We start from the raw sequence: 24,359 nt of genomic DNA, 5'->3' as shown, positions 1-24,359 counted from the left end.
TCCTCATCTCCCGGCCATGGACTAAAATACAAAGACAAAGAGGATTACTAAACAGGAGCTGATTGGTTCCCCCAAACCAGGACTCCACCCACATCAGGCAGCTTGGTCTCTGAGGAGCTTACAATTCCACCCTCAAGGGAACTAGGAAATGGCTCCTCTGATCTCCTACCAGGTCAATTCTTTATTCATGGACCTCAGTCAAAGACATATAGCAGTGGGGGGAGGGGGAGAGCAGAAGTCAGAAGTATGGAATGTACAACAGAGTATATAGTGCAGGGGTCAGGAGTATGTAATGTACAACAGAGTATATAGTGCAGGGGTCAGGAGTATGTAATGTACAACATAGAGTATATAGTGCAGGGGTCAGGAGTATGTAATGTACAACATAGAGTATATAGTGCAGGGGTCAGGAGTATGTAATGTACAACATGGAGTATATAGTGCAGGGGTCAGGAGTATGTAATGTACAATACAGAGTATATAGTGCAGGGGTCAGGAGTATGTAATGTACAATACAGAGTATATAGTGCAGGGGTCAGGAGTATGTAATGTACAATACAGAGTATATAGTGCAGGGGTCAGGAGTATGTAATGTACAATACAGAGTATATAGTGCAGGGGTCAGGAGTATGTAATGTACAACAGAGTATATAGTGCAGGGGTCAGGAGGATGTAATGCACAACATAGAGTATATAGTGCAGGGGTCAGGAGTATGTAATGTACAACATAGAGTATATAGTGCAGGAGTCAGGAGTATGTAATGTACAACATGGAGTATATAGTGCAGGGGTCAGGAGTATGTAATGTACAACATGGAGTATATAGTGCATGGGTTAAGTTGTAATATAAATTATATAGTGCATAGCACCCTCCTAGACAGGTTTCCAGATAGCCTAGGCACCTTTAGTCCTTTTTGGCTCCCCTGTAATCAGTGATTGAATGTTTTGGACTGTTCTAGGCTTCACTGGCTTCAGGTTCAACTGCTTCCCCTGCCTTCTAATGACAAGTTGCAGAGGTCCCACACCGCTGTCTCCCATCTCCTGAGACTGCACTCAGTGAAACTATACAGACATATCCCTCCACCCGGCACAGGTGACAAATACTGGGAGAATTGCTATGTCACCACCATGAGGAATGAGATCAAAAGCACTCACCCCAGGTGCCTAGGTCTAGTAACACTTATGGTGAAATGAACATTTTTCTGCCAGCTGAACCCCAGAACCTCCATAAATCCAGTCTAGAGACATAAATTGTGTCTGCAGCACAGAGAAGGAAGATTATCCGAGAGAAATCCAGGAATACAGGACGGGGAACACAGCTCAGGAAAGTGACCAGGGGATTACAGGCTGATATCACCCAGTCCCCGCCCTACTCTGGACCAATCAGTGAGCAGTATGGGTGGAGGAATGGATTTAGTGTTCATGACCCACCTGTGCTGATCTCTGTAGGAGTGTCCTCCTCTATAAATGTCCCCGTTATTCCATCCTCCTCCATAGACTGCTGATCATCCCTCACATACGCCTCTTCTTCTTCTGCTTTCACCTCAAATTCTATATCGATTGGATCTCCACTCTAAATCAAGGAAATGAGAGAAAATATCATCTGTAAAATGTAAGATTTATGATTGTGACATCACACACAAAATCCACACATTGTCTCCCTTCACAGAAGCAGATCACATGTGATATGTCGGTACATTTCCCCTAAATACCGCATGCCATCCTGAAACTGTCCATTTCCTATCCCGTGTTGCGGTATTGACCACAAACACTGAACACGCTCAGTAAATACCGCATGAACAGGCGTTACATTCACAGAAGGAAATAAAGAATGAAATGCATGCGGTCATTAATTAGTGGTGGAGACATGCGGCATTCAGGAAATGTGTACTGCTTGGTATAGAGTGGGCGGCCGCTGGCATCCTTAACAACCAGTAAACAACATGGTTGTTAGGGAGCGAGCGGCCGCCGCGTCCTAACCAACCGATAAATTTGAAAAAAAAGAATTACCGGCAACAAAATATTAAGAAAATGGCATGGGGTCCCCCCCCCCCGGGTCTGGTATGGATTTTGAGGGGAACCCCTTGTCAAAATGAAAGAATTGCATACCAGACCCCTATCTGAGCATGGTGCTCAGCAGGTCAGGAAAGAGGGTCCAAGCAAGAGACCTCCCTCCTGAAACATACCAGGCCACGTGCCCTTAACATGGAGTGGATAATCTGTTGCAGAGGCGGCTTTGCTCCCCCAGAGCACCTTGTCCATGTTGATGGGGACAAGGGACTCTTCCCTACAACCCAGGCTAGTGGCTGTGGGGGTTTGCAGGCAGAGGACTTACAAAATATAACAAGGGGGCCCTCAGATCCCTCACCCCCTGTGAATGAGTATGGGGTACATGGTACCCCTAATTATTCACCCCAAAAAAGTATTCTGTTATATAGACAGCAGGCAGTATTTGACAAGTCCTTTATTAAAAAAGGGAAAACTAAAGCAAAATGTCCCCCCGGTGTAGATCCATCATCAATCACGATGCTCGCTGTCACCACTGACACCGCTCCCAATGAAGACTCCCCTCTGCCTGACAGCTCTGCTGCCTCCTGCCACTAAAAATACTAAGGGACAGTGCCACTCGGTGATGTCACTGACCGGGGCATGTTGTATTGGTGACATCACTGACCGGGGCATGTTGTATTGGTGACGTCACTGACCGGGGCATGTTGTATTGGTGACGTCACTGACCGGGGCATGTTGTATTGGTGACGTCACTGACCGGGGCATGTTGTATTGGTGACGTCACTGACCGGGGCATGTTGTATTGGTGACGTCACTGACCGGGGCATGTTGTATTGGTGACGTCACTGACCGGGGCATGTTGTATTGGTGATGTCACTGACCGGGGCATGTTGTATTGGTGACGTCACTGACCGGGGCATGTTGTATTGGTGATGTCACAAAAGGGCAAGGCCACCCAGTGATGTCACAGGGTGGTAGTGCTCCTTAGTTTATTTAGAAGTGGGAGGCGGCGGAGCTGTCAGACGGCAGGAGGGGAGCTTTGTTTTTTATTTGAGTCAGCGATGACAGCGAGTATTGTGATTGGATCATCGATGGATCTACATCAGGGGGATATTGTTCTTTATTTTTGTTTTGTCAAAAATTTCTTCCAGTGTTTTTTTACACTACACTGTTTGGTGAATGAATAGGGGTACTATGTACTCTATACCTCCTTGTTAAAAGTGGCTTCCAGATTCCAATAAGCCCCCCACAACCACTGCCCAGGGTTGTGGGGAAGGGACCCTTGTCCCCATCGACATGGGGACAAGGTGCTTTTGGGAGGATAGAGCGTCCCTGCCCTGAAGCACCCACCCCATGTTGAGGATATGTGGCCTGGTATGGTTCAGGAGGAAGGTGGGCGCTCACCAAGGGTCTGGTATTGATTTTAGTGGGGAAACCACACTTTTTGTATTATTTTGGCATCGGGGTTCCCCTCAAAATCCATACCAGACCTGGAACTTGGCAGCCGTCCAGTTCTTGTTTACTGGTTGTTGGGGACACTGGCGGCTGCCCTCTCCTTAACAACAAGCTATTTACAACTGTTGCTATGGACACCAGTGGTAAATTCCCCGCAGGCTTTACTAAAAAACAGTGTAGTAGGGTGTTTCACTTGGCGCAGGAAGAATTTTTAGTTTTTTTTACTAAAAAACAGAATGCAGCATCTTACTACATACTGGGATACGGGAAGATACCGCTTTGTGATTGGAGCCCATAGTCTCTACAAGTCCATGTTCTAGATGCTCCATCCCACCAACCTTGTAATAGTGAGGGATGGTGTGACCTTCCTGTGTGGAATCCCGGGAATACAGAGGACGGGGACATCTCTCTGGTGGGTTCCTGGTATTAGGTGGCTCCATCATCTCCTTGTGTCCTTCTGAAAACTCCTCCATCACTCCATACTCCTCATCCTCCTCTTTATACTCTTCTTTAACATCAATATTATCATCCCCGAGGATTCCACTCTGAAAGATATAATAAAACATTCATTGTAACAAACATGCTGTGTATAAATCACAACTACCAATAATTGTCATCATCTACCTGATGATGGTGAGGGATGGTGTGACCTTCCTGTGTGGAATCCCAGGAATCCAGAGGACGGGGACATCTCTCTGGTGGGTTCCCATGACTGGATCCATCTGTAGGAAACACACACACTGACTGAATCCATTGTTTCTATGTGTTTATCAGATGATGGGGGATCTAGGTGGATCCTCCGTACTGCTCTCTCCTTTACAATAAAGTCTCCTCTTACCCGGTGATGTGAGGGGCGGCTGATTGTCCATCATGACGTCCTTGTAGAGATCCTTGTGTCCTTCTAAATACTCCCACTCCTCCATGGAGAAATAGACAGTGACACCCTGACACCTTATAGGAACCTGACACACACAATGATACAGTCACCATCCAGACACATCCCTTGTCTGTTACTGGAGAATGTCCCAGAATTCCCGGCACCGCTCACCTCTCCTGTCAGCAGCTCCATCATCTTCTTGGTGACTTCTAGAATCTTCTGCATGTTGTGTCTCTCAGGGTTTAGGGAGTCACATGGAGGCACTGTGATGGTCATATGATCACCTGACTTCAGAAGAGGAAATCTCTGTATTGAGGAACCAATAGGAATATCATGTTAGACTCCCAGAATCCTCCTCACCTCTCCGGTCAGGTCTGTGTTTTATTAGTAGAGATGAGAGCGATGTCATGTGACCTCCCAGAATCCTCCTCACCTCTCCGGTCAGGTCTGTGTTTTATTAATAGAGATAAGAGTGGTGTCATGTGACCTCCCAGAATCCTCCTCACCTCTCCGGTCAGGTCTGTGTGATGTCATGTGACCTCCCAGAATCCTCCTCACCTCTCTGGTCAGGTCTGTGTTTTATTAATAGAGATGGGAGGGGTGTCATGTGACCTCCCAGAATTCTCCTCACCTCTCCGGTCAGGTCTGTGTTTTATTAATAGAGATGAGAGTGATGTCATGTGACCTCCCAGAATCCTCCTCACCTCTCCAGTCAGGTCTGTGTTTTATTAATAGAGATAAGAGTGATGTCATGTGACCTCCCAGAATCCTCCTCACCTCTCCGGTCAGCAGGTAGATGATCTCCAGGGTGAGGTTTAGTATCTTCTCAGTCATGTGACTCCGGTCCTCCTCCATCCTCATTGGTGCCATCATGTGATCTATACAGGTCTCCTTGTAGACGGATAACTTTGGGAAATGAAAGTAAGAATGATTTGGATGGTATTGGTCACACAATAATAGGATGTGGATGTGAGGGGGGAATAGGAGGGTTGCTGGACATTGAAGAACTACTCCCCCCATGGGAAGACATTTTGTTTGGACTGTTTAGTGTTTACTACAATTTTGGGGTCCGGGGCCCCTTTTCTCTGTTGGGTTTGTTTGGTCTCTGAACTGGTTTTGATGATTATTAGATCTGCAGACAAGGAATGATAAATCTGATCCTTCCTATGACTAGTTTGCTCTGAGGCAGTGCTGTGAGGTCAATGTCGGCTCATCATGCAGGGATGGTCACTTTACATCACCCGACGCCCGGGACATGTAGTTCTGGGGGCCGGGCAAGTATTGTGTTTAATCTTTATCCCTGCTCAGGGCAAGCCGCAGGGCTCTCCTTTCAGGTGCCAGCCTCTGCCACCCCGTGTGTGTGATCCTCTCCTGTACCTACTATGCTTCCCCGGCTCTGCTTGCCCATCTGTGGGCCCGGGTCAGCGGGTGTCGGAGGGTAGAGGGGACGGAGGAGAGCGGACATGTTCACTCCCTTCTTGTCCTGACCCAGAAGTGACGTTATGACAGATTTCCAGACCATCGAGGCCGGCAAAGAAAGTAATGCGATGCGATGTGCTCTACATTACATCCAATGGAGTACAGGGAAGACATTGGGGGTCTTTTAGACCCTGGATGTCTCATAAAGAGAACCTGTCATCAAAAGTCATCTCATAGAGGACTTTGTCCCCTTAAGTAAAAATGTTTTTTTTAATTGTAAACAATTAAAGTTACACCCAAGTACATAACTCCTCCCTTTAAAACATTTTGAGGCCCCCCCTCCCCCACATATATGCACACCCAAATGTAAGAGCACACGCTGGAGGGCCTACACGTGATAACATTGATTGTGATACACGTTACATATCGCCGGTCACACCAGAATGAGAGGATAATTCTAGGAGCAGACCTCCTCCGTACTCTATACTGATGACCTAGAAGGGGCTATAAATGTGTCCCCTATAGATAATACCGGGGACTAAAGGTTGTCACCATTTCAGCACACACAACTTAAGGTTTGACATGTTGGATATCTATTTACTCGCTGCAACCTCGGCTTTTATATTATTACACATAAATGGGTCATTTATTGCTTTTTGTGCCCTGAAATCAGCTTAAGTGTATTTTTTACTGAAATTTGGCATTTCCTAGACTTTGTGATAATATTTTGTGACATAAAATATTGGAACTGCCGCTATTTTATTCTCTAAAGTCTCTACTTTCAGAAAATAGATATTTGGGGGGTTTTGTGTCATCTTCAGGATAAAATGATTTTTTAAATGTGCAAAAACGGCTCTGGGAGTGAAAGGGAGAAAGGATAAGCCGGACACTCCCCTTTCCTGAGGAGCAGCCAATCGGTTCTCATTACACTGCAAGGAGTCTCCCCTCCCTGCTAGTCCCCGGGTGCGGTGCTGGAGACAGGAGGGGGAGGGGAGGAGGAGATAAACAGAACAATGTTACACATATTACACATTTGAGTTGCTATAAAGCCCCTTTCATTTTTTAATGCCCCCAACATTCCTAAAAGAGCCTCAGATTTATATACATTTGTTGTAAATAGTAAATAACATCTTATTACCTCCTCTGCTGCCACTTCCACCAACGTCTCCTCTATACTTCTTCCCGCCTCACCTCTCATCTGGAACTTCCTGTCTGTACCTGACATCACTTCCTGTCTGTCCCTGACATCCCTTCCTGTCTGTCCCTGACATCACTTCCTGTCTGTACCTGACATCCCTTCCTGTCTGTCCCTGACATCCCTTCCTGTCTGCATTCCATAGAGACTTCCTGTGTGAGTATAGGTGAGATCCCCACCTTGTGGAGTTCAGAGGAACTGCAGCCCCGAGATCCATCCCATAATCCCCCTTCCTGTATAATATGTACCTTACAGGGATACTACGGGAGATGAAACATTACTGAATAAAGGAAGAAGAAATAAATGTAACTCTTATGTAACCAACTGTTCAACAAACATCTCTTATTACATATAGAAAAGTCTTACAAACACAGAACACAAAATACAAATGTATAGCTAATGAGAGCGATCCCGCCAAACCTGATCCTTCTGGGGGGGACAATGCAAAAATATATATCAATCCACTCATAATGACATCATCTTCTGGGAGTGTCTGCACATCCATCCATTTCATACACATTTCATTGTCTCAGCAGATCTCCTGCAGTCTCTTAGCACCCATTTCCCTTTCTATGTCTCAGCAGATCTCCTGCAGTCTCTTAGCACCCATTTCCCTTTCTATGTCTCAGCGGATCTCCTGCAGCCTATTAGCTCCCATTTCCCTTTCTATGTCTCAGCGGATCTCCTGCAGCCTATTAGCTCCCATTTCCCTTTCTATGTCTCAGCGGATCTCCTGCAGCCTATTAGCTCCCATTTCCCTTTCTATGTCTCAGCGGATCTCCCGCAGCCTATTAGTGCCCATTTCCTTCTCTATGTCTCAGCGGATCTCCTGCAGCCTATTAGCTCCCATTTCCCTTTCTATGTCTCAGCGGATCTCCTGCAGCCTATTAGCACCCATTTCCCTCTCTATGTCACACATTACAACAAGCAGCCACAAAGGTAAATGTAAAATAAAAGCAGAGAGGGAGAGAAGGCTGATAAAGCAGCTCATCGATGAGAGGTACATAAGAACATACAATGTCAATACAAAACAGTGACATGGCCATCAATCACAAACGATCGGAGCAGACAGATCGGTGTCATAGGTGTCCCGTGGGTCCTGAACTGCCTCCAGCGCAGGGACAGTAGCAGGGTGTAAAGCAGGTAGGTACTCCAACTTTCTCATTTCTGCTCTGACCTTCATCAGTGCCGGTAACATGGGGGACATAGAAGACAGCCAATGCATGGGAATGGTTCTCCTGGCTGCCCTCAGAATGTAGGTGGAAAGTTTCCTCGCACATTTAGAGACCCGAAAAGGTAGACCCAACAGAAAGTAAATGGGCTCAAAAGGGACAGGAGCCAGGAAAAGTAACCACAATGGGGTAAGGACCTCCTCCAAAAGGGTGCAATGGACCGGTAATCCCAAAAAATGTGGAAAAGAGTGTCAGTTTCCGTCCCACAACACCAGCAAACAGAAGAAACATTCGGGTTACGATCATGGAGAACCTCAGGGGTCCGATACCAAAACATGGGGGTCTTAGAAGGATTTTCTGTATACATTACACACACAGAAGATTTAGAAGAGGCCTCCCAAATCCTACTCCATTGATCCAACCCAATATCACATTGAAGGAAACGGGACCATTTACACATATAAAGGGGAGAACCAATAGAAAAAGGGCATCTACAAGCAATGTATACGTAGCGGAAATGATGTCCCGGTGGTGTGGGCCTTGGATGCAGATATGATCTAAAGGGGTAGGTTGTTCAAGAGTCAGAGAAGAGGCTTTGGAGGCAAAAATGTGTTGTATCTGTAGATAAAATACTGATGGGGTGGAATGCGAGCAGCTTTTTGAATGTCAGGGAAGGATTTAAGGTTGTGAATTCCGGGATTGACCAAATGTTGCAATTGGAATAGATTAACCTCAGCCCAAGGAGGGACTCGACCAATGGCCAGACCATCTGGGATACTTGGATTAAAAATGATGTTGGTCAAAGGGGAACACTTAGAGCCTAGGATGAATGTAACCCTACACCTCCTCCATATAGACAACATAAACTGCATGGGTCCTAATATGAGAGGAGAGGTAGTGCGGGCTGTGACAAAATAAGTCCCCCTCATTCCCTCTTTACACCAAGTCATGGCCAGACGTTCATGCCTCGGTTAGCAAGTCGCTGTGGCCGTGTGTATGTGGGTGGGATCTGTGATAGCCTCTGATGACTCCTCTGTCATCCAATAAAGCTGATGGACCTCTGATGTCTTCCTTGTCCTACGATGAAGCTGATGGACCTCTGATGTCTCCCTTGTCCTCTGATGAAGTTGATGGACCTCTGATGACTCCCATGTCCTCCAATAAAGCTGATGGAACTCTGATGTCTCCCTTGTCCTACGATGAAGCTGATGGACCTTTGATTTCTCCCCTGTCCTCTGATGAAGCTGATAGACCTCTGATTTCTCCTCTGTCCCCTGATGAAGCTAATGGACCTCTGATGTCTCCCCTGTCTCCAATGAGGCTGATGGACCTCTGATGTCTGCCTATCCTCTAATGAAGCTGATGGACCTCTGATGACTCCCCTGCCCTCTGATGAAGCTGATGGACCTCTGATGTCTCCCTTGTTCTACAATGAAGCTGATGGACATTTTGATGTCTCCCCTGTTCTCAGATGAAGCTGATAGACCTCTAATGTCTCTCCTGTCATCTGATGAAGCTGATGGACCTCTGACTTCTCCCCATCCTCTGATATCCACCAGTCAATGTTCACTGAAGGAAGGGGGATCCAGGAGTGAACATTCACTAAAGGAAGGGGAGATCCAGGAGTGAATGCTCACTCCAGGAGGGAGAAATCCAGGAGTGAACGTTCACCATGGGAAGTGGAAATTCAGGAGTAAATGTTCAATGAAAGAAGGGGAGATCCAGGAGAGAATGTTCACTAATCTCCCACCCCTCTAACTGGCATCACCCCCTGTGCCGATCCTAGGTGTGCCTGGAGGAGAGCAGAAGGATGACTCTCTGTGGTGTCAGACTTCTCCCTTCTAACCCCCGACACCACAAGCCCAATAGGCAAACACTGCGCCCAACTGATGCTTCATAGCTACTTTCCAAGGTAGAGCTATTCCCTCCCACACCATGCAATATAGAGGCCTGAATACGCATGCGCGTGCCCGTATGGCACCAGTAACTTCAGTCTCTTGGTAACAGGATGAATGTGGGGGTCTTCAGCGAGACACTTTCATTGGTGCACTTACACTCCTATGGTAAAGTATCATTGTAATCCCGTGGCAGGATTTGTATAGCAAAGCAAACACTGTGTCTGTATAGCAGAGCCATATACACAACCCAGTGCCTGGTGAGTATGGGAGAAGTGTCATGTCTCTGTGTGCCGTGTTCCTGTCATCTGCCAGGGGGCAAAATCCCTCTCACCAGATCCTGGGACTAAGGCCCAAACCATGGTCCTGGAAATGACCGGCTCCTGTGGTCACCTCACGATGAGCCCTTCACACTGTCGGTGTAGGTACTGTACTGTAGGCCACATCTCTCAGGTTGGATGTTCCCTGACTGATGCAGATACCTAAACATGGAGTGAACTGACCCTGAGCACTTCTCTGCCAGGTCCAGACTGTCTCCTGCCACATGCAGACTGCCTCCCCTCAGGAAAAAACAAGATGGAGTCCTTCACTCTGCTCTCACTAAGCATGCTGGTCTCTGTAGTTCCATCCCTCATATCAGCCTATCAGGCCATTTCTGTTCAGGACTGCATATCCCACAATGCTTTGCAGCTGCACCTCCTGCTTGAGAAAGTGCCTGTCATTGGCTCCTTTAATACCTCTTCTGATTGGCTCTCTCTGTATTACAGTCTGAGAGGAGAAGGGAGGGGCTGAAATCCCTGACTGCCTTGTGTGTATCCAGTGCAAGTGTCAGATTTCACAGGAGATGCCAGTCAGCAGGTTACAGCAGTCACAGATAGGAGTCATTTCCTCCCTACACAAGGATCTACAGTCCATACACACCCAGCACAAGGCCGGGGCCACACTACCAGACGCTTCTCGGGGCTGCAGTTCCTCTGAGCTCCACAAAGTGGGGATCTCACTTCTACCCACACAGGAAGTCTCTATGGAAGACAGGAAGTGATGTCAGGCACAGACAGGAAGTTCCGGGTGAGAGCTGAGTTGGGAGAAAGCAGAGAGGAGACGTTGCTGGAAGTGGCAACAGAGGAGGTAATAAGATGTTATTTCCTATTTACACCCAGTAACCCCCCATCATGTCCGTCCTCTTCCTCCATAGTCATGTCCGTCCTCTTCCTCCATAGTCATGTCCGTCCTCTTCCTCCATAGTCATGTCCGTCCTCCATAGTCACTGTGACATCTTTTATCTCCAGCAGATGATGATACACACATATATAGTGTGGGAACCCAGAATAACCCCTTCAGGGGCAGAACATTCTCCTCATTGTGGAGAGGTGTCACCTTCTCACCTCATCAGTCTATACCAAAGGATTATACCACTTTTATAAGTGGCGGGGAATGGAGAATCCTATGACATCACACTGACCTCGCAGCTCCTCCCCCAATGTCCTTCCAACCAGAGTCAGAGAATCCTATGACATCACACTGACCTCACAGCTCCTCCTCCCAATGTCCCTCCATCCAGAGTCAGGGAATCCTATGACATCACACTGACCTCACAGCTCCTCCTCCCAATGTCCTTCCATCCAGAGTCAGAGAATCCTATGACATCACACTGACCTCACAGCTGCCCCTCCGAATGTCCTTCCAACCAGAGTCAGAGAATCCTATGACATCACACTGACCTCACAGCTCCTCCTCCCAATGTCCCTCTATCCAGAGTCAGAGAATCCTATGACATCACACTGACCTCACAGCTCCCCCTCCCAATGTCCTTCCAACCAGAGTCAGAGAATCCTATGACATCACACTGACCTCACAGCTCCCCCTCCCAATGTCCTTCCAACCAGAGTCAGAGAATCCTATGACATCACACTGACCTCACAGCTCCTCCTCCCAATGTCCCTCCATTTGGCTCCTTTCTTTTTATTCTATGGTGTTAGGATGTGGGGCCCCTTGGTATCCTCACATGTAAAGTGGGACTGTTGGTCCTGCGTTGTATGTAATGACATCAGAATGCTGCAACAAGCCTATACCCTGCGTAGTGTGGGGGTCCTGTGGGGGGGACATTATACCTCAGCCTGAAGTGGGGCTTTAATAAAATGGAGACCTGAATGGAGAGGTGAGGAGGATTCTGGGAATATCATTTGATGTGACTATTTGTGTTCAGATGTAGAGTTTTCCTCCTGTGAAGTCTGGAGATCATATGACATCACATTGCCTCCACCTCCCTCCCTGATAGAAGAGAGAAAGAAGAAGAAGATTCTAGAAGTCACCAGAGAGATCACTGAGCTGCTGACAGGAGAGGTGAGCGGTGCCGGGAATTCTGGGACATTCTCCAGTAACAGACAAGGGATGTGTCTGGATGGTGACTGTATCATTGTGTGTGTCAGGTTCCTATAAGGTGTCAGGGTGTCACTGTCTATTTCTCCATGGAGGAGTGGGAGTATTTAGAAGGACACAAGGATCTCTACAAGGACGTCATGATGGACAATCAGCCGCCCCTCACATCACCGGGTAAGAGGAGACTTTATTGTAAAGGAGAGAGCAGTACGGAGGATCCACCTAGATCCCCCATCATCTGATAAACACATAGAAACAATGGATTCAGTCAGTGTGTGTGTTTCCTACAGATGGATCCAGTCATGGGAACCCACCAGAGAGATGTCCCCGTCCTCTGGATTCCCGGGATTCCACACAGGAAGGTCACACCATCCCTCACCATCATCAGGTAGATGATGACAATTATTGGTAGTTGTGATTTATACACAGCATGTTTGTTACAATGAATGTTTTATTATATCTTTCAGAGTGGAATCCTCGGGGATGATAATATTGATGTTAAAGAAGAGAATAAAGAGGAGTATGGAGTGATGGAGGAGTTTTCAGAAGGACACAAGGAGATGATGGAGCCACCTAATACCAGGAACCCACCAGAGAGATGTCCCCGTCCTCTGTATTCCCAGGATTCCACACAGGAAGGTCACACCATCCCTCACCATTACAAGGTTGGTGGGATGGAGCATTCAGAAAAAGGACTCATAGAAGTGTTTTTTTTAATTTGATGCCACAACATTGGAGTTTATGTTTTACAGATGAGCTCTTCTATTATTATTTTGTTTTAGGTTGAAGATCTGATAGATATAAAAGTTGAGGTGAAAGCAGAAGAAGAAGAGGCGTATGTGAGGGATGATCAGCAGTCTATGGAGGAGGATGGAATAACGGGGACATTTATAGAGGAGGACACTCCTACAGAGATCAGCACAGGTGGGTCATGAACACTAAATCCATTCCTCCACCCATACTGCTCACTGATTGGTCCAGAGTAGGGCGGGGACTGGGTGATATCAGCCTGTAATCCCCTGGTCACTTTCCTGAGCTGTGTTCCCCGTCCTGTATTCCTGGATTTCTCTCGGATAATCTTCCTTCTCTGTGCTGCAGACACAATTTATGTCTCTAGACTGGATTTATGGAGGTTCTGGGGTTCAGCCGGCAGCAAAATGTTGATTTATGAGCATTACTAGACATGCTCATGAATCAGCATTACTTGGGGCATGTAATTTGGGCCTCCTGCCCCTTGCCCAGGTCTAGTAGGATCTCTGACAGAACAATTCTCCCAGGGTTCCTTGCTGGGAGCTGAGGGATATGTCTGTAGTGTCTCAGCCCCAAGTCACTGAGTGCAGTCTCAGGAGATGGGAGGCAGCGGTGTGGGATCTCTGCAACTTGTCTACAGTAAACATTTAATCTTCCACTGATTACTGAATACCAATATTATGAGTCCTGACCCTTATACTGTATAATTTATATTGTACATTACATCCTCCTGACCCCTGCACTATATACTCTATGTTGTACATTACATACTCCTGACCCCTGCACTATATACTCTATGTTGTACATTACATACTCCTGACCCCTGCACTATATACTCTTTGTTGTACATTACATACTCCTGACTCCTGCACTATATACTCTATGTTGTACATTACATCCTCCTGACCCCTGCACTATATACTCTATATTGTACATTACATACTCCTGACCCCTGCACTATATACTCTATGTTGTACATTACATACTCCTGACCCCTGCACTATATACTCTATGTTGTACATTACATACTCCTGACCCCTGCACTATATACTCCATGTTGTACATTACATACTCCTGACCCCTGCACTATATACTCTATGTTGTACATTACATACTCCTGACCCCTGCACTATATACTCTGTTGTACATTACATACTCCTGACCCTGCACTATATACTCTATGTTGTACATTACATACTCCTGACCCCTGCACTATATACTCTATGTTGTACATTACATAGTCCTGACTTCTGCTCTCCCCCTCTCCCCACTGCTATATATACACATAATATGGATTCTCTTTTGTTCCCCCCATTTCCTCCCAGCTGGACATTTTATATCGAACGATGTGATTGGAGCACAGACTTTTACATGGTGATAATAATGTGATAACATCCTCCAACTTTGGACCCTTAAACAGAAAGTGATAATGAGGGAGGAGTCAATACCCCAATGATGGTGGTCTTCAGGATCAGTGCAGTCTTCATCTTGGTTGTTCTCCCCCCATCCTCACTCTCTGACCTCTGGTGGGGCTCAGCCCCGCTGTTCTTCATGACTAAATCATGGAGTAAATAAGGAAGTGCAGTACTTCTTGTGTTGGGAAGATGGCGATGAGTGATAGAGGGGGTGGGGACCCTCGTCCTATAATCCCCTCATCACTGTCCCTCCTATAAAAGACAGTTCTGGTTGTTTCCTCACTCTCTGACTAAGGTCCATGAATAAAGAAATGACCTGGTAGGAGATCAGAGGAGCCATTTCCTAGTTCCCTTGTGTGATGGAAGTGTAGGCAGGACACAACACACACGGAGGATGATAAACACACAAAGCTGTATTGAACTATGGGAGGCACTCAATCAGGGTAGGAAGGTAGTGTCTGGGTACCCAAAAGGGGAGGGGAGGAGCCCAAAACAATTGTAATCCGGCCCACGATAGGGCAATTGGGTATCAATGGCCTGAGCAAGTATTAATCCAAGCAGGCAGTTCCGGAAAAGGTAATAGGGAGGTTCAATGGGGCAATCCAGGTAGGAAAAGTATGAGTGTTCAATGGGGCAGACCAGACAGGACAAGAGGGAAATTCAACGGCAGTCCAAGCAGGGAAAATATAGGGGCATTCAATGGAGCCAGTCCAGGCAAGGTAATAGGGGGATTCATGGACAGTCCAGGCAGGGAAAATAGGGAGACCCATGGGGGGTAGTTCAGACAGGAGGGTCTGAGCACTCACGGTTTAGGCAGCAGTCACCTCTGGCACACAGCGAACAGCAGGCAGGAGTAACCTCTGGCACACAGCGGATAGCAGGCAGGAGTACTTGTTGGCACACAATGGATAGCAGGCAGGAGTACTCGTTGGCACACAGCGGATAACAGGCAGGAGTACCCGTTAGCACAAAATGGATAGCAGGCAGGAGTACTCTTTGGCACACAGCGGATAGCAGGCAGGAGTACTCGTTGGCACACAGCGGATAGCAGGCAGGAGTACTCATTCGCACACAGCGGATAGCAGGCAGGAGTACTCATTCGCACACAGCGGATAGCAGGCAGGAGTACTCATTCGCACACAGCGGATAGCAGGCAGGAGTACTCGTTGGCACACAGCGGATAGCAGGCAGGAGTACTCGTTGGCACACAGCGGATAGCAGGTAGGAGTACTCATTGGCACACAGCGGATAGCAGGTAGGAGTACTCATTGGCACACAATGGATAGCAGGCAGGAGTACTCGTTGGCACACAATGGATAGCAGGCAGGAGTACTCGTTGGCACACAATGGATAGCAGGCAGGAGTACTCGTTGGCACACAATGGATAGCAGGCAGGAGTACTCGTTAGCACACAGCAGATAGCAGGCAGGAGTACTCGTTGGCACACAGCGGATAGCAGGCAGGAGTATTCATTGGCACACAGTGGATAGAAGGCAGGAGTACTCGTTGGCACACAATGGATAGCAGGCAGGAGTACTCTTTGGCACACAGCGGATAGCAGGCAGGAGTATTCTTTGGCACACAGCGGATAGCAGGCAGGAGTACTCGTTGGCACACAATGGATAGCAGGCAGGAGTACTCTTTGGCACACAGCGGATAGCAGGCAGGAGTATTCATTGGCATACAGCGGATAGCAGGCAGGAGTACTCGTTGGCACACAGCAGATAGCAGGCAGGAGTACTCGTTGGCACACAATGGATAGCAGGCAGGAGTACTCGTTGGCACATAGTGGATAGCAGGCGGGAGTACTCTTTGGCACACAATGAATAGCAGGCAGGAGTACTCTTTGGCACACAATGGATAGCAGGCAGGAGTACTCGTTAGCACACAATGGATAGCAGGCAGGAGTACTCTTTGGCACACAATGGATAGCAGGCAGGAGTACTCGTTGGCACACAATGGATAGCAGGTAGGAGTACTCGTTGGCACACAGCGGATAGCAGGCGGGAGTACTCGTTGGCACACAGCGGATAGCAGGCAGGAGTACTCATTGGCACACAATGGATAGCAGGCAGGAGTATTCTTTGGTACACAGCAGACAGCAGGCACCTCTAGCCCCCAGGGATCAGCAAAGTACTCAGCAGGGTCTGGCTGTGGGGGTCTGGCCTCAGCTCAGACCTTCCAACAGCTACTCACGGTGATGTGCAGGGGACCAACAACCTCCCGGGTCCCGCTCTGGTCCTCTTATGCCGGAGCAGGATGCTTCCTGGTTGCCCTGGCAATGGCCGGTCCAGTGTCGGGTTGCCGGGGCAACGAGGCATGCCCCCCTCACTCTGGCCACGCTCAGGGAGCGCACCCTTTGTCTCTGGCACGCACAGAGCATGGGAAGCCTCGTTCCCACGTTGCGCCTGCCGGGGGGGTGCAGAGACACCCCGGAGGCCCGTGCTATGCGGGTCCAGCGGGGTACCTGACTCCTCGGCAGCTTCACTGAGGAGAGGTGCTTCCCGCTCCTTGTGCAGGATGTGAGGAATCTGCAAGGGGAATGGAGGGAGGAGGATCAAAGGAGAGCGAGGGGGGAGCTGCTGCAGACCACCTGAACTGAGGGGAGGAAGGGACAGCAGGAGAGGGGGTGACCGTGACACCTTGAGGGTGGAATTGTAAGCTTCTCAGAGACCAAGCTGCCTGATGTGGGCGGAGTCCTGGTTTGGGGGAACCAATCAGCTCCTGTCTAGTAATCCTCTTTGTCTTTGTATTTTAGTCCATGGCCGGGAGATGAGGAAAACCTCCGAGGATTGTCTCACTTTGTCTCCAGACTGGAAAGTAGAAGATGAGGACATCACACAGTATAGTCCAGGAGAAAACCCGGCTCCCTCCAATGTCCATCCGGCACCACCCAGTGTAGATATACCATCGGATTCCTCATATCCTGAGGAACCTCAGACTGTGCGGGACCAGGCCGGCCCTCCAACAGGGAAGAGATTCTCCTGTCCTGAGTGCGGGAAGAGTTTCCATTGTAAATCTGGTCTTAATGTGCATAAAAGATCTCACACGGGGGAGAAGCCGTATTCCTGTACTGAGTGCGGGAAATGTTTTTCTGTGAAGTCCAGTCTTTACAGACATCAGAGATCTCACACGGGAGAGAAGCCATATTTCTGTCCTGAGTGTGGGAAATGTTTTTCAGAAAAGTCACATTTTTACAGACATCAAAGGTCTCACACGGGGGAAAAGCCATATTCCTGTCTTGAGGGCAGGAAATGTTTTGCAGACATGTCTAGTCTTTACACACATCAGAGATCTCACACGGGGGAGAAACCATATTCCTGCGTTGAGTGTGGGAAATGTTTTTCAGATAGATCCAGTCTTTACACTCATCAGAGATTGCACACAGGGGAGAAGCCGTACTCCTGTCCTGAGTGTGGGAAATGTTTTTCAGAGAAGTCTGATCTTGACAAACATCAGAGATCTCACACAGGGGAGAAACCGTATTCCTGTTCTGAGTGCGGGAAATGTTTTTCACAAAAGTTTCATCTTTACAGACATCAGAGATCTCACACAGGGGAGAAGCCGTATTCCTGTTCTGAGTGCGGGAAATTTTTTTCAGTGAAATACAGTCTTTATACACATCAGCGATCTCATACAGGGGAGAAGCCGTATTCCTGTCCTGAGTGTGGGAAATGTTTTTCACAGAAGTCCCATCTTTACAAACATCAGAGTTTGCACACGAGGGAGAAGCTACTTTCCACTCCTTAGTGAGGGAAATGTTCCGCACTGAAGTCCTGTCTTCCTGTACATCAGGGGTCCCACACAACCCTGGAGGTGTATTAGTGCCTTGAGTGTGGGAAATGTCTTCTAGATGAATGTTGCTGGACATCCCAGCTCTCATGTGGAGAAGAAGCACACCCTGATATACACCTCAGATATACTCCATGGCTGATCTTCATCATGGAAGAAACAGTCCATAAGGAGATGAGAGGTCCCCAAAGACATGGATGAAGTGTGGGACTGGGTTGGTCATTGATATCAGGAGAAGAATAACAATGGAGTCCTGCCCTGTGATTGGCTGAGTACATTTGTGGTGGGAGATTTCACAAACACTTGGAGGTCTATTATTAATACTTTGTGGACAAATGTTCCAAGCACTCATTAGGCCCACAGTTGGAGGTGAGGACAATACTTTCATGGTGGGGGATCACTGAAGAGGTGGGTGGTAATAAAATGTCCCAATTCTAGAAGAGTGACTGATGGTGTACACATGGAAGCAATGGAATTGTGTGTATACCGGGAATGAAGGAGTGATTGGTGAATGCACATATTGGGACTTTTCCGTGTCTTTCTCCATACATGTTTCTTCTTGTTTGTTTCCCGTGATACAAATGTCTGTGTATATGATCGGCACATGATGGTCTGTCTATGACAAACGTTTCATTGATCTGATCATTTCCATGGTGATTGTGGACACATTGTGATTGGTTGATGGGGGATGGAAAGCACAGAGAGCAGGAAGTAGAGTGCCATCCTTTCTACGACATTCGCTGATCGTACCTCCTCGGAATTCAGTTCCCGCAGGAAGATGGATGACAGTCGCTGATCGTACCTCCTCTGAATTCAGTTCCCGCAGGAAGATGGATGACAGTCGCTGATCATACCTCCTCTGAATTCAGTTCCCGCAGGAAGATGGATGACAATCGCTGATCATACCTCCTCTGAATTCAGTTCCCGCAGGAAGATGGATGACAATCGCTGATCATGCTTCCTCTGAATTCAGTTCCCCCAGGAAGATGGATGACAATCGCTGATCATGCTTCCTCTGAATTCAGTTCCCCCAGGAAGATGGATGACAATCGCTGATCATTCCTCCTCTGAATTCAGTTCCCGCAGAAAGATGGATGACGATCGCTGATCATACCTCCTCTGAATTCAGTTCCAGCAGGAAGATGGATGACAATCGCTGATCATTCCTCCTCTGAATTCAGTTCCAGCAGGAAGATGGATGACAATCGCTGATCATTCCTCCTCTAAATTCAGTTCCTGCAGGAAGATGGATGACGATCGCTGATCATACCTCCTCTGAATTCAGTTCCAGCAGGAAGATGGATGGCAATCGCTGATCGTACCGCCTCTGAATTCAGTTCCCGCAGGAAGATGGATGACTGTCGCTGAGCATACCTCCTCTGAATTCAGTTCCCACAGGAAGATGGATGACAGTTGCTGATCATACCTCCTCTGAATTCATTTCCCGCAGGAAGATGGATGACAATCGCTGATCGTACCTCCTCTGAATTCAGTTCCCGCAGGAAGATGGATGACAGTCGCTGATCATACCTCCTCTGAATTCAGTTCCCGCAGGAAGATGGATGACAATCGCTGATCATACCTCCTCTGAATTCAGTTCCCGCAGGAAGATGGATGACAATCGCTGATCATGCTTCCTCTGAATTCAGTTCCCCCAGGAAGATGGATGACAATCGCTGATCATTCCTCCTCTGAATTCAGTTCCCGCAGGAAGATGGATGACGATCGCTGATCATACCTCCTCTGAATTCAGTTCCAGCAGGAAGATGGATGACAATCGCTGATCATTCCTCCTCTAAATTCAGTTCCTGCAGGAAGATGGATGACGATCGCTGATCATACCTCCTCTGAATTCAGTTCCAGCAGGAAGATGGATGGCAATCGCTGATCGTACCGCCTCTGAATTCAGTTCCCGCAGGAAGATGGATGACTGTCGCTGAGCATACCTCCTCTGAATTCAGTTCCCACAGGAAGATGGATGACAGTCGCTGATCATACCTCCTCTGAATTCATTTCCCGCAGGAAGATGGATGACAATCGCTGATCGTACCTCCTCTGAATTCAGTTCCCGCAGGAAGATGGATGACAGTCGCTGATCATACCTCCTCTGAATTCAGTTCCCGCAGGAAGATGGATGACAATCGCTGATCATGCTTCCTCTGAATTCAGTTCCCGCAGGAAGATGGATGACAGTCACTGATCATTGGTGATTGTGGACACATTGTGATTGGTTGATGGGGGATGGAAAGCACAGAGAGCAGGAAGTAGAGCGCCATCCTTTCTACGACATTCGCCGATCATACCTCCTCTGAATTCAGTTCCCGCAGGAAGATGGATGACAATCGCTGATCATACCTCCTCTGAATTCAGTTCCCGCAGGAAGATGGATGACAGTCGCTGATCATACCTCCTCTGAATTCAGTTCCCGCATGAAGATGGATGACAATCGCTGATCATTCCTCCTCTGAATTCAGTTCCCGCAGGATAGATGCAATCGCTGATCGTCCCTCCTCTGAATTCAGTTCCCGCGGGAAGATGGATGACTGTAGCTGATCGTACCTCCTCTGAATTCAGTTCCCGCGGGAAGATGGATGACAGTCGCTGATCATACCTCCTCTGAATTCAGTTCCCGCAGGAAGATGGATGACTGTCGCTGATCATACCTCCTCTGAATTCAGTTCCCGTGGGAAGATGGATGACTGTCGCTGATCATACCTCCTCTGAATTCAGTTCCCGCAGGAAGATGGATGACAGTCGCTGATCGTACCTCCTCTGAATTCAGTTCCTGCAGGAAGATGGATGACTGTCGCTGATCGTACCTCCTCTGAATTCAGTTCCTGCAGGAAGATGGATGACAGTCGCTGATCGTACCTCCTCTGAATTCAGTTCCTGCAGGAAGATGGATGACAATCACTGATCATATCTCCTCTGAATTCAGTTCCTGCAGGAAGATGGATGACAATACTCTCTAGGAGGTGTTAGGAATGACGGGTCCAGGGCTTATTCCTTACATCAGCCAGGTGACCATACTGCCATAAACCTCTACAGGAAACCTTCATGGGGGGTGTTGGGGTGATAAAACACATGGGAAATCTTACATATAGTCAATGTCCACTTAGAAAGTGCAGTTTCGGGAAGTTGCAGGAACTGAGGCTGAGACTTCTATCAAAAGTTCACAATGATGGTAAAAATTATTGTAGGCCCAAAATATCTATCACACTAGTAACAAAAATACAATTCCAGTATCTATCCCGTCATTTGTAGATGTTATAACTTTCACATAAACCGATTCATTTACACGGATTGCGATTTTATTTTAGCGAAGACACGGAGCAGAATACATTTTGGCCAAAATTTATGACAAAATTTGATTTTTATTTTCTTTTTGCTGGACATGTTTAACCACTTGTCCTCCAGAGGATTTACCCCCCTTAATGACCACGCCTCTTTTTGCTACTCGGTGCTGCACTAATTCAACTGATAATTGCGCGGTCATGCAATGCTGCACCCAAATAAAATTTAAGTCCTGCATTCTGCTTCATGTTTTTAGTGAAAATAATCCCAATAAGTGTATATTGATTGTTTGTGTGACAGTTATAGCGTCTACAAACTATGGTATAGATAATGGAATTTACACCATTTCTTTGCTATACAGCGCTGCACTAGTTTAACGGACAATTGCGCGGTCATGCAATACAGTAAATAAATGAAATTTATGTCCTTTTTTTTCACACAAATAGAAATTCAGTGATATTTGATCACTTATGCAATTTTTATTTTTGGTGCTATAAACGAAAAAAGTTTTGCAAAAAAAGGTTTTTAAAAAAATGACATTTTCTCATTTCTGTCATAAAAATATTAAAAAATACTAAAATATTCTGCTCCATGTTTTTGGTTAAAAATAATCCCAATAAGTGTATATTGATTGCTTTGTGTGACAGTTATAGCGTCTACAAACTATGGTATAGATAATGGAATTTACACCATTTCTTTGCTATACAGCGCTGCACTAGTTTAACGGACAATTGCGCGGTCATGCAATACAGTAAATAAATGAAATTTATGTCCTTTTTTTTCACACAAATAGAAATTCAGTGATATTTGATCACTTATGCAATTTTTATTTTTGGTGCTATAAACGAAAAAAGTTTTGCAAAAAAAGGTTTTTAAAAAAATGACATTTTCTCATTTCTGTCATAAAAATATTAAAAAATACTAAAATATTCTGCTCCATGTTTTTGGTTAAAAATAATCCCAATAAGTGTATATTGATTGCTTTGTGTGATAGTTATAGCGTCTACAAACTATGGGATAGATAATGGAATTTACACAACTTATACTTTCTGACTGCCCATCACATTTCCTGAGGTGCTAAAATACCAGGATAGTACAAACACCCCCAAATGACCCCTTTTCGGAAAGTAGACACCCTAAGCTGTCTGCTGAGAGGCATATTGAGTCCATGGAAGACTGCCAAAACGTCTCTCACATGTGGTATCCCCATACTCGGGAGAAGTAGCAAAATACATTTTGGGGAGTAATTCCACATATACCCATGTCATGTGTGAGCAATAAATTATTTAAGTGACAATTTTGTGTAAAAAAAGTTTGTTTGTCAATCACCCTAGTGAATAAAATGGTGGATGTCACATAGTACTGAATTTTTTTATGTCACATTGTACTCGTGCAGCAATTTTTCAAACACAATTTTTTTTTTAAATAGTTTTTTTACTTTTAATGCATAAAAACACAATATATTGTCCAATTATTTGGTAAAATATAAAATATGATGGTATGCCGAGTAAATAGATACCAAACATGACATGCTTTAAAACTGTGCATGCCCCGTGCAATGGTGACAAACTGCATACATTTTTAATATCCATAGGCAATGCTTTAAAAGCCTTTACAAGCTACCATTTTAGGTTTACAGAGGAGGTCTAATGTTAGAATTACTGCCCTTGATCTGACGTTCGTGGTGATACCTCACATGCATGGTGCAACTGCTGTTTACATACTGGCACAGGGTCATCGCTCACAAACGCAGGTGGGGGGGGGGGGGTGAGGATACTTTTTTGTAAGTTATTTTGATTTTTTTTATTATTTTTACACTGTCTCTTTCATTTTTTTTTTATCACTTTTAATGCTATCACAGAAATTGCAAATATCCCCTATAACTTCAATGGGCATTGTCATATATTATTTTTTGAGAAATCTGGGGCCTATCAGACTCTGGATATCTCCTCTGCCCTTACATTATCCAATCAAACCAAGATCGGTGATCAGATGCTTTCCCAATTTACAAATGGCGCTGTTTATATCCTACGAAACTGAAGTGATGAAATGCTCGTAGATTCCGAATTCTTAGACTATAGAGATGATTGGCACCACTCTGGTCTCCAATCAGCTCTATGGTCAGCTGGCAGAAACACTGGCTGCATTCTCAGGTTCCCCCGATGGCACGGGACTGCCCGAGAAGGCCGTGGAAGGCAGCGGGGGGGGGGGGGGGCATAGTTGTAAAAGTAATCCTGTAGCTAATTAGCCACTAGGATTGCTTTTACATGAAAACCGATCGCCGGCTGAAAAAATTGATACCAGGATGATGCATGCACCTGTAGGCCTCATCCTGGTATAACCATTCAAAGTCTAGGGATGTACCAGTACGTCGCTGGTCCTTTTTGGGTATATATGCTATGTTCTTTTTTTTTTCTTTGTATGCAGTCTGTGGACTGAATGAAAAAAGAGAAGAAATCTCTGCCAGAAAAAGTGTGTGGTATGATCACCATTGGAATATACTGCCCTGCATCCACCCACTTCTAATGGTGGGCACACACTAGGTCACACGGTGCCACATGCCCCAATTCCAAGATTGTACAAATGTCTAAATAGTGGCACGCTTGAATAAACATTGTCCACGTATAAGTGGTACCCCATATGGAAAAAGGATGATACCGAGTCCCAAACTATCTTTCCACTGCTCCCCATGTAGTCTGGGCATCC

The 24,359-nt window shown here is 46.5% G+C and overlaps 2 protein-coding genes across 2 annotated transcripts in view; one reads left to right on the top strand and one right to left on the bottom strand.

The window, feature by feature from the left end:
• LOC149460655 (uncharacterized) overlaps positions 1 to 24,359 on the bottom strand; it is a 111,350-nt gene that overhangs the window by 34,465 nt on the left and 52,526 nt on the right. The window lies entirely within an intron of this gene.
• Positions 17,238 to 24,359, top strand: part of LOC149460654 (uncharacterized) — a 76,016-nt gene continuing 68,894 nt past the window's right edge. Inside the window, exon 1 of the mRNA XM_089679395.1 lies at positions 17,238 to 18,283. Coding sequence (XP_089535521.1) covers positions 17,253 to 18,283 — 1,031 coding nt within the window. The 5' untranslated portion in view covers positions 17,238 to 17,252. The remainder of the gene's footprint in view (positions 18,284 to 24,359) is intronic.

The sequence above is a fragment of the Staurois parvus genome, unplaced genomic scaffold, assembly GCF_062004578.1.
Source record: "Staurois parvus isolate SC_StPar_1 unplaced genomic scaffold, SC_StPar_1.0 ptg000223l, whole genome shotgun sequence".
In the NCBI taxonomy this organism is placed as follows: Eukaryota; Metazoa; Chordata; class Amphibia; order Anura; family Ranidae; genus Staurois; species Staurois parvus.
The sequence above is the reverse complement of the archived record's forward strand: the minus strand, read 5'-3'. Positions and strand labels throughout refer to the sequence as shown.